The sequence below is a fragment of the Nicotiana attenuata genome, chromosome 7 (genome assembly GCF_001879085.1).
Source record: "Nicotiana attenuata strain UT chromosome 7, NIATTr2, whole genome shotgun sequence".
In the NCBI taxonomy this organism is placed as follows: domain Eukaryota; kingdom Viridiplantae; phylum Streptophyta; class Magnoliopsida; order Solanales; family Solanaceae; genus Nicotiana; species Nicotiana attenuata.
This window is the reverse complement of record NC_031995.1, coordinates 95215119-95229877: the sequence shown is the minus strand read 5'-3', so window position 1 is coordinate 95229877 and position 14759 is coordinate 95215119. Positions and strand designations below refer to the sequence as shown.

Here is a 14759-nt window from a genome sequence, read left to right as displayed (position 1 = left end):
TAAATGTAACTTGAATTTTCCTCTTAGGGACCAAATCTGACTTGTGTTATGAATACTACTCTAAACATGTCAGATCTTTTGCTTTCATGGTCTTTTTTTGGTGTTTTCTTTTTAAATCACACAAACTTTTCTCCAGCTAGCAGCTGCTAATCTCTCCTCGTCAGAAATCTTAGCTGTGATACAAAGCCAACAAAACCTTCACAAGTTTAAAATAAGTCTTAGGTTCTTTGTTTTTTCTTTGTGTTTTTAAGATTCAAATGTTTGTGTTTTTGTTTGTTGTTTGGCTATACACTTATTCTTACTTTTGTTCTTTTGGAACAATCTGAAAACTTCTGAGATTTGAATAATACCAAGTTTTTTTTATCTGTTTGTATTTGGAAAAAAACTTAAACTCTTTGAGTTAGCTTTCACTAGTAGAAAGAACTTGTATAGAATCTTAATATAGAGTAGTTACATGATAGAATCCTAAAATAGAATTCCACAGTATGATCTATGACAAATTTCTCATAAGTAATGTCTTTGACACAAGAAGACTCAATGAAACTTCAAGTAATATCTCCAAGTGGCAAAGTGTATTTTATTTCTCATTGAGATAATTTTATTTTATCCCAATGACTTGTTTCCTGATACTCTTAATAGTTATATTTTTTTTTTACTTTTTGCTGCAGCCAAGTGATGCAGCTAGTGGACCCGTTTCACCGACGGATGCAAGAAGATCTTCTGGCGGAAGTAATCCCAGTGACAACCATTGAGTTTCATTTTAATTGAAGTGGATGTATTAGGACAATGTAATAGCTGATCACTGATATAGATGGTTAACTATGTTCTAATTTAGTTTGAAGACATATGATACTACTGTGTAATAGTATTTTTCACGGTTAATGAAATGTTGATGTTTCTTAATTTTAATATTTTGGTTTGAGCATAAATATTTTAATTGATATTAGAGGAAAAATATGGCAAATTAATGATAAAAATCAATTCTATAATATATTTAAAAATAGATGGAGATATAACCCCCAAAAAGAAATTACAGATTGCGGGGGTTCACAACCCCTACGCTCAAAAACAATAATTAAATTTTAAAAATAAAATCTATTTTCGCTCATGAAATTGCGGAGGTTAAAATTGCAGTTTGTGGAGGGTAGGAACCCCCGCTATTTGCTATCACGGCGGTTCAGGAAACCCCCGCATTTGTCTGCCGCAAATTAATAGCGGCGATGCACACTGCGGGGGCTTGCTCGACCGCCGTGACAGCAAATAGCGGAGGTTACTACCCTCCGCAAACTGCAATTTTAACCTCCGTAATTTACCCGTTTTTTTGTAGTGATACCCCCACCCATTATCTTACTGCACTTACTTTTGGACTCAATGGAAACTGTAACACCACGTTCAGTGCCCTTGTTGTAATGTCCTCGTTTATGTTTTGTTCAATAAAAAATGCTTGTTCTTAGCAAAAAAGAAAATACCTTGAGTCATATCCTTTTTTTTTTTTTTAAATATCCGTTTAAATATCTTTTTGAGAACTAGAAAAATTCGTACTTCGAAATTCGTGCATGTTGTTGGGATGAAATTCGACAAATCTTAGTTTCGTATCTCCAAATCATTATGGTATGCTATGCTTTCCCTTACACTATTTACAAAATTTGCACTCTCAATATTTGTACGCTGAATGTTGAATTCTGTAAAGTATTCATAATTTTGAATGTTGTGAAATTATTGTACAATATGGTAGTTAGAATATGATAAATATTGATCAGTTGATGGATGTAAAAAGTTTGAAAACTTTTTTTTTTCTTTCTATATTTGTGATTCGTAGTAAATTATGTGAACCAAGGTGTTCTTTAAAAAAAATATTACAAGACATATATGTCAACTTATATTATTTTGTACTGCATTATTGCATATCATTTATATCCAAATGGATCTGTTATGACAAATATATTTTAATTGTTAATCTTGTACAAAGACCTAATGAAGTATATATGTATAACGCATCCTACCTAAAGGGGCAGTAGGAAAAGAAGTTAACCACATATGGTTTTTACACTGAACTGTTCAATACATGGAAATATGTTGTTCTTGTACACGCTTACCATTACATCATGTTGATTAATATGTATCACTTAATTAACTAGAATAAGTTAATGTGGCTTGGTATAAACACATAGTGCAATTACAGTCTTTTTTTTTTTTTTAAGTTCTTTGCCTATTAAGTTTAGACACCAAAAATGAAACCCAGTGTATCAGCAATCTTATCTATAAGTGTCTATTGAAGAAAATATGGAGAATATGTTTTCTAAAATGAACATTTCATAATCTTTTAAAACTAAGTTAATATATCCAAATGAGAGTATGTCTGAATTAACTCCATCATTCTGTATGAGCTTACTCACATTATCGGTCTCAAGCCCGAATAAAAGAGGAGGATTTGCGGTTGGCTGATAACTAGCATAAAACTAACCAGTTTTATGATGAATTCTCACAATACATATGTTATTGCTATTGTTCAAGAATGTTTGAATTATCGTGAATTAATTTGGCGTGGGTTAACGTAATTATTTCTTTATGTTACTAAATTAAACGAGATAAATGTATACGCCCTCAGGTCCATTTTGAGAGTCCATTTAGCCTTTCAGAAATAGTTCAAAATAAGTATCATTTAAAAAAATTAAGAAAGCATAAAATTTTTGTTTTCCCAACTTACCCTTGTTATAATAATTGTCTGAACAACTTTCTAAAAGTTTTAGGAGAAATAAAGGGCAAAGTGGTCAAATGACCCCTATAATTAATTTAATTACTTAAATTTCCTAATGGGTGTGATATTTCCATGATACATCTAATGATGGTTCGACAAAATGAAGATTGAAGAGACCATGATTTAATATCTTCTTAGATAGTTAAATATCAATGTTTAGATCTAAGAGGCGACCAATTTTCAGCATAAGTGTACTTTTCTTGATCTAATCACATATTTTTAATTAAAAAAATTGTCAATGGCTCAGTGCTTATATAATATATCTTTTTTTCTGCTTAAAAATATGATAGAGCTATAGAATAAAAGTACATATCCTAATTTTTGAATGTGAGATCAAATCGACTTATTAAAAGCAGCCCTCGTGCCAATCTTTGGTTTCTTCCATTTGAAAGATTCTCTTTCGAGCCGTATAATTTTGACTAAAATGAAAATTTTTAAGGAATTGGATTCAAATGAAAAATGTAAACTAAAATGAACAGAAAAAGAAAAAAGGAAAAAATTTAGTACTTGGACAAAGGTTAGCCGCCCAACCCTTTGGCCTTTTTTCTTTTATAAAGTGGAATATTTAGAAAAAGTTTTTTTTTGGTTTCCCACCCGACGTTCGTTACCCGCATTGAAGTCCGACTATATCCAGATTCGCGCCGCGTAGGGCCTAGAAAAAGTTATATGTTTCTCTATCTAGTACTCCAATAGAGAAATTTAACGGTGCGAACAAAGAGCTGAAAAAGTCAAGCCTAATAAAAATCAAGCTTATAAATTAAAATAGAGCAAAATGAAATAGGGATTCAATGCAACAAACTGGGAGCAACATCAACAGTGGGTGATCAACAGAGTTAAAGAGAAATCACAGAACACTCAAATCTTCAAAATGTTATATACAGAATGGGTGCATAGTATATATTTGGATTGAAAGGAATTTAAGGACCTTTGAAAAAAGAAGTAGGAACTAGGACTCAATAGCAAAAGAAATTGCCTATATTTGTTGTGTACGAGCCCCCCTTAGAATCAAAGCTATAGTGCATAGTTATATATTTTAGATAAGTTATTATGTAGTAGTCATGAGATGAGTTGATAGCTAGAAGAGATTGTGTCTAGCTATGGTTTTGTAAAATCCATTTGGTGATTAATAAAATTTTAGTTACCACAAAAAAAAGAAAAAGAAAAAAGTGCCTGTTAAATTTTATTAGAAACAATATTTATTCCCACTTTTCAACCAGTGCGCATACATTCTTTATTTTGCTTAACATGTAAGTTCAAATTGCATTATTCTTGGCCGAAGTCCATTTTATTACCATAAGAAAATTCAATGGCATATTCAGGATTTATAAGTCATAGGAGTATTACTGATTTTAGTATAAATTTACAGTGGCCTAACAAGATCATAGTGGGTTCTCAGGGTCAACTATTTAAGATTTTAAGTATTATCTGTAAAACCAATTCAATAATAAGAGCTCCTAAACGAAATGAGAAAACTTGTTTAGCAAATCTTTTGTTATTTCATTTCAATTTATTATCTTATTCCATGCACCCTTTGTACATCTCTATGACCTTGCCTGAAAAATTGAAAACTTTGAGTTTAATACCCCAAAATTAAGTGACAAATGTAAGGGTCAATGGGATTCGGGATATGGAGATTGATGAGTAATCGATATTCGGATTGTTTATTTGTTTTGGTTTGATTTTTGAGTGAAGGATCAACAACCAACCAAATATAGCCCATGATTGGTTTAATTCCACATCAGTCTAGTGGACTATATTTTAAATAATTAAATAAATAAAATGAAAAGAAATACAAAGCTCAAGTTAAAACCAACAGTCACACTCACACCGTTGAAATTAAGGATAGAGCATTTGAATGTGATAATATCTTAGTTACTAAACAATTATTTACTTAGTTATATTTTAAAAAATATACTGATTAGATATTTGGTTGACCAAAATAATCTAGGTGGTTGAGATCTGGATTAATTTCAATCCTTATACCTGTTGCACACCTTACCACCTCAACTACAATATTAGTTATTTTACATAAAATCACCCTAGAAATAAGTCTACTTAATATAGTAATATGACATTGAATAAAAAGACTAATAAAAGCTCTTTTAATCATCCAAAATCTTTCGATATTATATTATCCTTATAATTACTATACGATGAACAACTCTTCTAGTACTAAATCTTTCTTAATGCACATAACAATACCTCTTCTTACTATGTGGAACCAAATAAGATTAATCTTCTTCATTTCTTCTTTCTTCTTTTTGGTGGCGATATTTCAAAAAAGTTACATAACTTATAGGTGGAATAAAATTATAACATCGCATAGCCAAATTTTAGGTTTCAATCGGTAGTCCCAAAAAATAGAAGAATTAACTTAAATAGCCACCTACACAAGCGCTTAAACTTAAAATAATCGTCGGCTATATAATATATGTAAAATCTATATATAACATCCAGTCAGACCTCTCTATAACAATATCATTGTATAACAACACTTCACTATAAAAGCCAAGCTTTTTCGGAACCAAATTTCATGTTATGTTATAATATATGTTCTATATAACAACACTTCGCTATAACATCCAAAAATATTCGGAACAAACGAGGCTGTTATAGAGAGGTTTGCCTGTATATATAATCGTGTGTAATTAATGTATAATTTATGTATACTAGCTAGAAAAAATAAATTGCGAATTCGCTAGCTCCTACATCTTGTTGTCTCCTCACACACGGGAAAGAATGGAGACGAGGCGGTCACCAATTGATGCATTTTTAAACGGCTCCTACATCTTTTTATGCAATGTTGTGAGTGCATACACAATGAATGCCAAAAATTCATCACGCTTTTCTACCATTATATTCATTTTATAACGGTATATAATTATGCACAATTATATATAATCATGTATCATTGTGAGTATATACACACGTAAAGGTTATGCATAGTATATACACATCATTGAAATTTATTTTCTCAAACTTGACATATATTGAGTTTTTTTTTTAAATTAAACTTGTTTCCATTGATCATTGATGTGAAAAAAGTTAGAATTTGAGTTTGGCATTCCAAACTTTGTACATGATCATTGAGAAGAAGGTTCTAAGTTAGTTCTAACTAGGAATCTAATATACAAGGTGTTTATGGGGGGTCATAACTAATGTGGGAAGGTTTGATTTTTTGGATCCTGAAGGAAGGCAAGTTCCAGCTGTCCATGTTAACTAGGCCTTTGACTTGGTTGGGGAGTCCAGCAAAAGAGTTGAAGACGTGGATTGTATCAAGACTGTGATTCAAATTTGCCAATTTATCAACTGGTCTATTGGCTTCTCTGAAGTGGTGGTTGATTTCGAATCCATGTTCTTCAACTAGCTCCTGAATTTCACTAATGATGTTGGTGATCTTCCAAGGTACCTTCCATTCCCTTTTTATGCACTTGGAGATAAGCGATGAGTCGATTTCCCCTATGGCTATCTCTAAAACATTATTTGCACACCATTTTAAGCTAAATAGCATAGCTGCTGCTTCAGCCATATTGCTGGTACCATGTCCCATGGGAATTGAGTAGGCAAAAATGAAAATTCCCTGGTTATTTCTGATGAGTCATCCTCCTCCACAAATGCCTTGAATGCAGCTTCCATCACTGTTTAGCTTTACCTTTTGAGTATTACGTCTGATCCACCTGACCATTGTGCTAGTTTTTTGTTCTAGCATAGCTGCACTTGCTTGACAAATAGTGTGCCAATCTCTCCCTACATTAGCTCTTCCAAATTTGCTTTTCAGTACCTGCAAAAGGATTGACACTATATTAGTTTTGGTTCTATAGAAAGATGTTCTGATGTTTTCAAATTTTTTGGTGCATCTTGACTTCCATAACTCCCAACATATGATCAAAGGAAGAATCATTGTGATGAGTTTTGCAATAGGATTGTGAGTCTTAAAATTCCACCAATTAAGATTGGATTTTGTGATTCCTGCTATTGTGACCAATTCCCATAGGTCTAGCAAAATAACTCCATATTTTCTTAGCATGATCCCTCAGACAGAAGAGATGATCAATGTTCTTAATGCCCGGATTCTAGTTGTTGTTGCAGCAGTGGCACATATTGTTAACTTGTATTCCAAATTTGGAAACTCTTTCCTCAGTAGATAATTTGTTATGAATAGCTCTCCAGGTGAGGAAGGAGATCTTGAAGGGAATATCCTTATGCCAGACCTGGTTAACAAAATTATCCAGATTTTTCCTCTGCTTGAAGGTGTCCCAAGCTGAACCAACAGAAAAATTTCCAGTAGTAGATGGTGTCCAAATGGTTGTGTCTCCCTTGTTTCTATTCATTTTTATATTAAGAGCCCTGATCTTATCCTTTATTTTATCATCAATTGAGTATGGAGCCTATTCCAATTTCATGAGCCATTATTGATGATATCTTCGAACTTGATCTGATTGCAGCTAGTCCTGTCAGAAACTAGTTGGTGTAAAGGACTCATGCCAATCCAATTATCATACCAGAAAGACACCTCTCAATCACCTACATTCCATAAAATGTTGCTCTCTACATCCTCCTTAATTTTGCACAAATTTTTCCAGTTTTGAGGCTGGCCATTGTTCCATTGAGCTACAGAAGGGTGCTTATTGTGAAAGAACTTGGCTTCCATGAATTCCTTCCATAGGGAGTTGGTAGTTCTCAATATCCACCATTATTTAGCTTGAAAGGCATGACATGTGTCTGCTAGGCATCTGAAGTTAGCTCCTCCCTCATCGTAGGGGTAGCAAAAATTATTCCAAGCAGTAGAATGATATTTACCACCTGTGTCCTGTCTTGACCAGAAGAATCTGGCAACATATTTCTCAATAAGCTCCAGTGTGCCTTTAGGAGGATTGGTGGCTGCAAGAAGATGGATGGGGAGGGCAAGGAGGACATGTCTAATCATGATAGCTCTTCCTCCTGTAGAGAGGAATTTTGTTTGCCAACCCCTGATTTTGCCTATGATGTTGTTGACAATATCAGAGTAATGTGATCTTCCTCCTTCCTGTGATGAGAGGGCATCCCAGATACTTGATAGGGAATTGCTGATGATTCATTCCTGTGATGTTCTTGAGTCTGTTGATTGTGGCTGCCTTAGTATTGTTAGCCACTGCAAAACAGCTCTTATCTTTGTTGATGAGTTGCACGGATACTTTCTCATAAGTATCCAAAGTTTTGAACACCATCTCCAGTGCTTTTTTGCTTCCATTGCAGAACAGGATAGTATCATCTGCAAAATAAAGGTGGTTAACCTTAGGACCATTGCTATTCATATAGAAACCCTTGTAACCTTCTCTTTCATGAAGATTATTTAACATTCTGGATAGTAGTTTAACACTGATAATAAACAATGAAGGAGACATTGGATCTCCTTGTCTCAAACCTCTTTCAGATTTAAAGAACCCATGCCTTCCCCCATTAACAATAATAGAGTACCAATTGTTGGATATGAAGTTATAAATGAGATCAATCCACTATTCTGAGAAGCCAAGTTTCCTTAGAGCCAGACATAAGAAAGTCCAAGAAACTCTGTCATATGCTTTAGCCATATCAAGTTTAATAACAACATTCCCACCTCTAGAGGGCTTCTTAATGTTATTTATAATCTCTTGAGAAAGGAGAATATTTTCAGTTATAGCTCTTCCTTTGATAAAACCAGACTGATTTGTAGAGATAATCCTAGGGATAATTCAAGAGATTCTAGTATTGAGAATTTTAGAAATTATCTTACTGGATACATTGCACAGGCTTATAGGTCTCAAGTCTGTGAATTTCTGAGGGTGTTCGACCTTGGCGATCATCACTAAGCAAGTGTGAGTAAAGAATTTGGGGAGGTCAGCACCATTAAAGAAAGATTCCACAGCTTTTAGGAGATCATGACATATGATATTCCAGGCAGTTTGATAAAAAACAACCACTCAAGCCATCAGGGCCTGGTGCACTATCCTTGTTAATTGAGAACACACTATCTTTCACTTCTTGCATGGTAGGTATAACTGTGAGCATGTTCTGTTCTTTCTCAGTAATACATCTCTCAATGCAATTCGAGGCTTCAAAGTTGGTAGTTTGAGTATCCCGAGAGAACATGTTCTGGAAGTGCCTGATTGCGGCTTCTGCTATACTATCATTTCCTTCGATCCATTGGTTTTGTTCATCCATGATTTTAGTGATAGTCAGTCTCCTCCTTCTTTCTTTTATAATGATATGGAAGTATGTTGTATTAGCATCACATTCTTCAAACCATTTGGCACTGGCCTTCTGCCTCAAGATATTATCTTGAATTTTCAGGTATCTTGTAAATTCAGCTCTATTTCTTGATAATTCTCTTCTGTTTTCAGGAGAATTTTCATTAACACAATTATTTTCCAAAGTTCTAATCTCAGCTTCCAACCTTTTGGGTTCCTCATATATGTCACCAAAAGTTTGTCTTGACCAGTTGCTCAACTCCTTACACACTTTTTTAATCTTTTGATGAAGCGTGTAGAGTGGGTTCCCATAGACATCTTCTTCTCAGCATTCCTGAACTATTTTCAAGTAATCCGGAGTGCAGTCCAAAAGTTTAAGAATTTAAAATACTTTATGAAGGAATTTGTCTCCAGGCTCATTTTAACTAGTAAGGGTGCATGGTCTGAACAAGCTCTGGACAGGTGTGTAACTGAGGTGTTACTGATAGAGTCAAACCATGATGTATTGTTAACAAGTCTATCAAGCCTCTTCCAGATGGTAGTCGGTGGGTCTCTGTTATCACACCATGTGAACATAGAACCAGTAAAGCTTGCATCGTGTAGCCCACACTCATTGAGACACTCAATGAAATCTAGGCTCTCTTCCATTCTATAGCTTCTTCCACATTTCTTTTCTTCACTTGAGGTGATAACATTAAAGTCTGCAATTGACCCCCATGGCCCTTGTATGTTGTTGTCCATTTCCTTCATATCTTGCCAGAGCTCTCTTCTCTGTTCTTCAGTGCACTTAGCATACACTACAGTCATGTGGATAGGAGGATTACTATTGTACGAAGCCTTGATCAAAACATGTTTTTCTTTATCTTGAATGATGGTAACATCAACTTCATTAGTCCAAAAGATCCAGATTTTGTTGGAGCAGTTATAAAAGCCTTGATGTATACCAAGTCTTCTCCTGAATCTGTCCATTTTCCTACTGTCCACCATAGGTTCCTGTAAACAGATAAGAGGTACTTGAAATTTTTGTTTAATGGTTTGGAGTCTCTCAAGAGATCCTTTTGAAGTAATCCCACGTATGTTCTATGATATTGTACTAATCATTGGACACATTAGGGGTAGGATCCATTTGCACTTCCTTGTTCTCCTCTGCACTTTCTTGTGTTTGAATAAAAACACCACCAGGATTCTGGTAGTTTCTAGGAGATAAATTGTTGAAGAGAGTGATGCTTTGTTGCACTAATTTACCCTTCTTTTTATAGGAATCATGGTATTTAGAGTTGATGTAACCTCTAGTGAGTTCATCATCTGAACTAACAAGTCTGGTTTCCTTTCTATAGGCAATGTCCATTTCTGTTTCCATGCTGGCTATATCCTGAAAAGCTTCTTTAAACTCCTCCCTTGGTTTTTCTCTTTGTTCACCTTGATCAGGTGGTTCAAGGTCCTTATTGAGGATAAAAACTTGGTCCCTTCTCCTTCCGGATAAGCTTGGATCTCTAACTTCTATTCCTTCATCTTCAGCGAAAATGGACCTTTCCTGATTGACTTGTTCAAGATTGAGTGATAGCCAGTTGGTAGTTTGATCAGTACTCTTCTTTTTAATGTTACCATTGATCAGTACATCTTGTTGTCTCCTCACACACATGAAAGAACGGAGACGAGGCGGTCACCAATTGATGCATTTTTAAACGGCTCCTACATCTTTTTGTGTAATGTTGTGAGTGCATACACAATGAAGGCCAAAAATTCATAACGCTTTTCTACCATTATATTTATTGTATAACGGTATATAATTATGCATAATTATATATAATCATGTATCATTGTGAGTATATACACACGTAAGGGTTATACATAGTATATACACATCATTGAAATTTATTTTCTCAAACTTGACATATATTGAGTTAAACCAGGTAAATTTGTAGAGGGTGGTAAATTTGTAAACCAGGTAAAATGTGCTATATTTTCCTTTCTAAATTTTCACAAGGTGTCATATTTTCTTTCAAAAATTGAAGCGGAATATTCTTGATACTATTCAGTCCAGTAAAAGCGAAGTCCAAAAAGTTAAAGACGAAAAAAAAGGTTAAATAAAAAATCTGACAGCTGCCCGATAATCCACCAAACAGCAACGGGCACCTACCCGATCTCTTACCGGGCAGGAACAAACTCCGAGGTTACTTCCCTACTCCTTTTTTAACCTTTATCTCCCTCTTGCACTACCATAACTCAGCGCCTAGCGCTTATATTTTACTCCCACCACACACCCACCGTGCCCCTCCCGCCGTGGTGGGTGGCGCGTGATATCCACCCGCGGGGCACTTCACCTCAATGCTAAGGAGGTGATGGGGCAGAAATTAAGTTGTGTACAGCAACCCCATGAACATGGACTGTTCAGTGCAGTCCAAAGTGGTGAGCTTGAAAAAGTTGAAGCTATGATTAATGAAGACCCAAATGTGCTTCATTTTACCAGTGTTCGTGGGAAGCTCTCTGCACTTCATGTTGCTGCTGCTAATGGGCAGATCGAGGTTGGTTTTTCATTTTCTTTAAAAAAAATGTAATCTTTATTAGTTATCCGGTACCAGTGCTGGTATGAGGTAGCATGTACCCGTGAAATTTGTTGAGGTACACACAAGTTGGCCCGAACACCACAGTTGTAGAAAAAAAATGTGATCTTTACTTTCTTGTTCTTGTTTTTTAAGGTGGGTGTCAAATGTAAGTGGTTCTTGATCTTTGATAAGTCATTTTGGGTTTTTCCCCATTTTGATTCTTGGTTTTGATTATGGATAGGTGCTATCTGTTCTCTTGGATCGTGGGGTTAATCCAGACATTTTGAATCGCCATAAACAAGTAAGTGGTAGCTGTAGTAGTTGTTGTGATTTGTGTGTTTCTGGTGTATTTTGCCAATTTTATATACTCTATTTCTCAAGAAGTTTCATTTTGTGATGTTCACTTGTTTGCAAAAATGTCATTTTTTGAACACTAGGCATAGATAATTGTTGAATTTGTTTTTTTATTTTATTTGTTTCATTGTGGAAATATTTCAGACCCCATTAATGTTAGCTGCTATGCATGGAAATGTGTCCTGCGTGGAGAGATTAATTCAGCGAGGTGCTAATGTAAGTGATTCTTTGCATAATTTTTTTTATGATAGTCTCTTTGACTGATTGAGATGGGTAGTTAATTGGTCTTTATTGGTCGTATGTTTTAGATTTTAACGTTTGATTCACTACATGGAAGAACCTGTTTGCATTATGCTGCTTACCATGGCCATTCTGACTGCTTGCAATCGATCCTTGCATCCGCTCATTCGGCTCCTGTTGCTCAATCTTGGTAAATTCAAAAGACAACTTCTTTTTCATCTACCCTGTCAAAGTCCCCCTTCTTGTCATTTTGTGATGCCTTACAAAGGGCTTCATGTATTCGAGTATTATCACTTTATTATTGAAGGGCTATATGTTTACTCTTTTGCTTGGATTGGAGTGCAGGGGATTTGCGAGATTTGTGAACATAAGAGATGGAAGTGGTGCAACTCCATTGCACTTGGCAGCCCGTCATGGTAGACCAGGATGTGTCCGGATTCTTCTAAGCAACGAGGCTCTTGTCTGTGTTTCTAGTGGTAGCTACGGGTAATAAAACTTAGCCAGAGTGGTTTTGTAACTTTAGTGCTGTATGTTGAAAGTCAAATTGACATTAAGATTTTGCAGCCGACCAGGAAGTACACCATTGCATTTAGCAGCTCGAGGAGGTTCTTTGGACTGTGTACGGGAGTTACTTGCTTGGGGTGCAGATCGACTTCAGAGAGATTCTTCTGGGTGAGTCCATATGCACTTTCTTTAAGTTATGTGGTTTTTGTAAACTAACCATTGCATACCTTTTCAAGTAATGTGGGCTTCTGCACTAACCATGTGCAGCAAGTATCTTAGTTACTTCTTGATTATTTTACATTCTTGATCTCTATCATTCTATTTATGAAGTTTGACACTTGTAGAATATGAAGTCATTAAAAAGTAAATTCCCTTGTGGACTTTTTCATTCTGTGTCTGTATTGTCGTGCTCTTTTTTGAATAATAATAATAGTAATGACAGTTAGGCAAGAAACCAGAATATAAAGTCACCACAAAGTAGTTCCCTTAAGAACATCCAATTTACACATTGAATCTTTCTCTGAAAAAATATGAGGTTCAAGCTAAAAGCATGATGAAAAGCGTCAAGGAGAAATTGGGTTTGAGTTACATATACGGAGACCATTGGTAACTTCTAGATTGTCAAAGTATGTCGCAGTTGAAGCCTTACTTTCTTTACCCCTTTCTCATAACTGTCATTTTATTATTCCAAGTCCTTTCAGTTCTATTTGTGGTATTTATTCAACTCTTTGCAAGTAATCCTTTTTCGAATATGGAATTAATCACTTGTAAATGGGATCTCTACAGGCGAATACCTTACTTAGTTGCTTTGAAGTACAAGCATGAAGCATGTGGTGCTCTCTTAAATCCATCATCTCCAGAGCCTTTGACCTGGCCATCGCCTTTGAAGTTTATTACTGAGCTTGACGCCGAGGCAAAAGCTTTACTAGAGAATGCTCTTATTGAGGCCAACAAAGATAGAGAGAAGTTGATATTGAAAAAGACAGCTGTCTCACATACATCGCCTTTACATTGTGATTCTGGCCTTGAGAGTGATGACTTTGAGGTAACAAGTCTCAAGCCCTATAAAACATAAGAAATTAACAAATAAATTATTCTGCATCAGCTGCTGCAATAGTTTGCCTGGACTTGTAAAATATTATGTTTGATATATCATTTTGCCCAAGAAGGTTCGCCTAGAATTTTCCCGCGGAGAATAAATAAATGGATGTACATATAGGGTTATGACAATGTTGCTTGGACGCAATCCTTCCTAGAACGATGATGAATCTTGTTAAAATGTGTAGACATCTGCAGAGGAGATCATCGTCATTTCATTTTCTTTTTGGGTAATGCGGTAGTAGAAAATATGCACTGTGGTAGTTGGACAAATGTTAACAAACCATTTCTACTATACGGCTCTTGTTTGTTAATCCATATGACATTTCCATTTTGTAGAAACAGAAAGAGGAAAACCATAATTTTGCATAACATTTTAATTGATGGTTGGCTGTTATGTTGCATCGAGGACTCATCTGGTCTATACAACTCTTTCTACTAATCAGCAAATGAAGAAAATGAAGATTTTAACACATTTATGTTAGATCTTTTACTATGAATCTGCTTTTTACAAATCGTGCTTTTGTTTCCAACAGGGCAGTGATTTTGAGCTATGTTGCATATGCTTCGAGCAGTCCTGCACAATTGAGATTCAAAAGTGTGGCCATCAGATGTGTGCTCATTGCACTCTAGCCTTATGTTGTCACAATAAGCCCAACCCTGCAAGTAATAATAGTGAGAAGGTTCCAGTATGCCCCTTTTGCCGGAGTGATATCACTCATTTAGTCGTGGTCCAGAATAAAATAGACAGTTGCGAAGAGGAATTGAGTCCCTCACGGCCAAGAAAATCAAGAACATCTTTCAGTCTTACTGAAGGTGGCAGCAGCAGCAGCAGCAGCAGTAGCAGTAGCTTGAGAGTTTTGTCACCCTTAGCCTCATTCGGGAAGTTGGGTGGTCGCCATTCAGGCAAAATTAGTGCAGAATGCATTGAAGTGTTTGCCAAGCCTTAAGAATCAATTCCAATGGGACGATAGTAACTAGTCGTCTATTCCTTGATATCCTCTGCTCAATCATCAGTCTGAATCTACCTATCGAGGAATCTTGTTTCCAATA

At 35.4% G+C, this 14759-nt stretch overlaps 1 protein-coding gene across 1 annotated transcript; it reads left to right on the top strand.

Annotated features, from left to right (window-relative positions):
• LOC109229508 (putative E3 ubiquitin-protein ligase XBAT31) lies at positions 11169 to 14759 on the top strand. The gene is made up of 8 exons (XM_019394976.1): positions 11169 to 11489; positions 11752 to 11811; positions 12009 to 12080; positions 12173 to 12294; positions 12450 to 12590; positions 12669 to 12776; positions 13395 to 13653; positions 14243 to 14759. Exons 1-8 carry the CDS (start codon positions 11307 to 11309, stop codon positions 14654 to 14656), a joined length of 1359 nt encoding a protein of 452 aa, XP_019250521.1. The 5' UTR covers positions 11169 to 11306; the 3' UTR covers positions 14657 to 14759.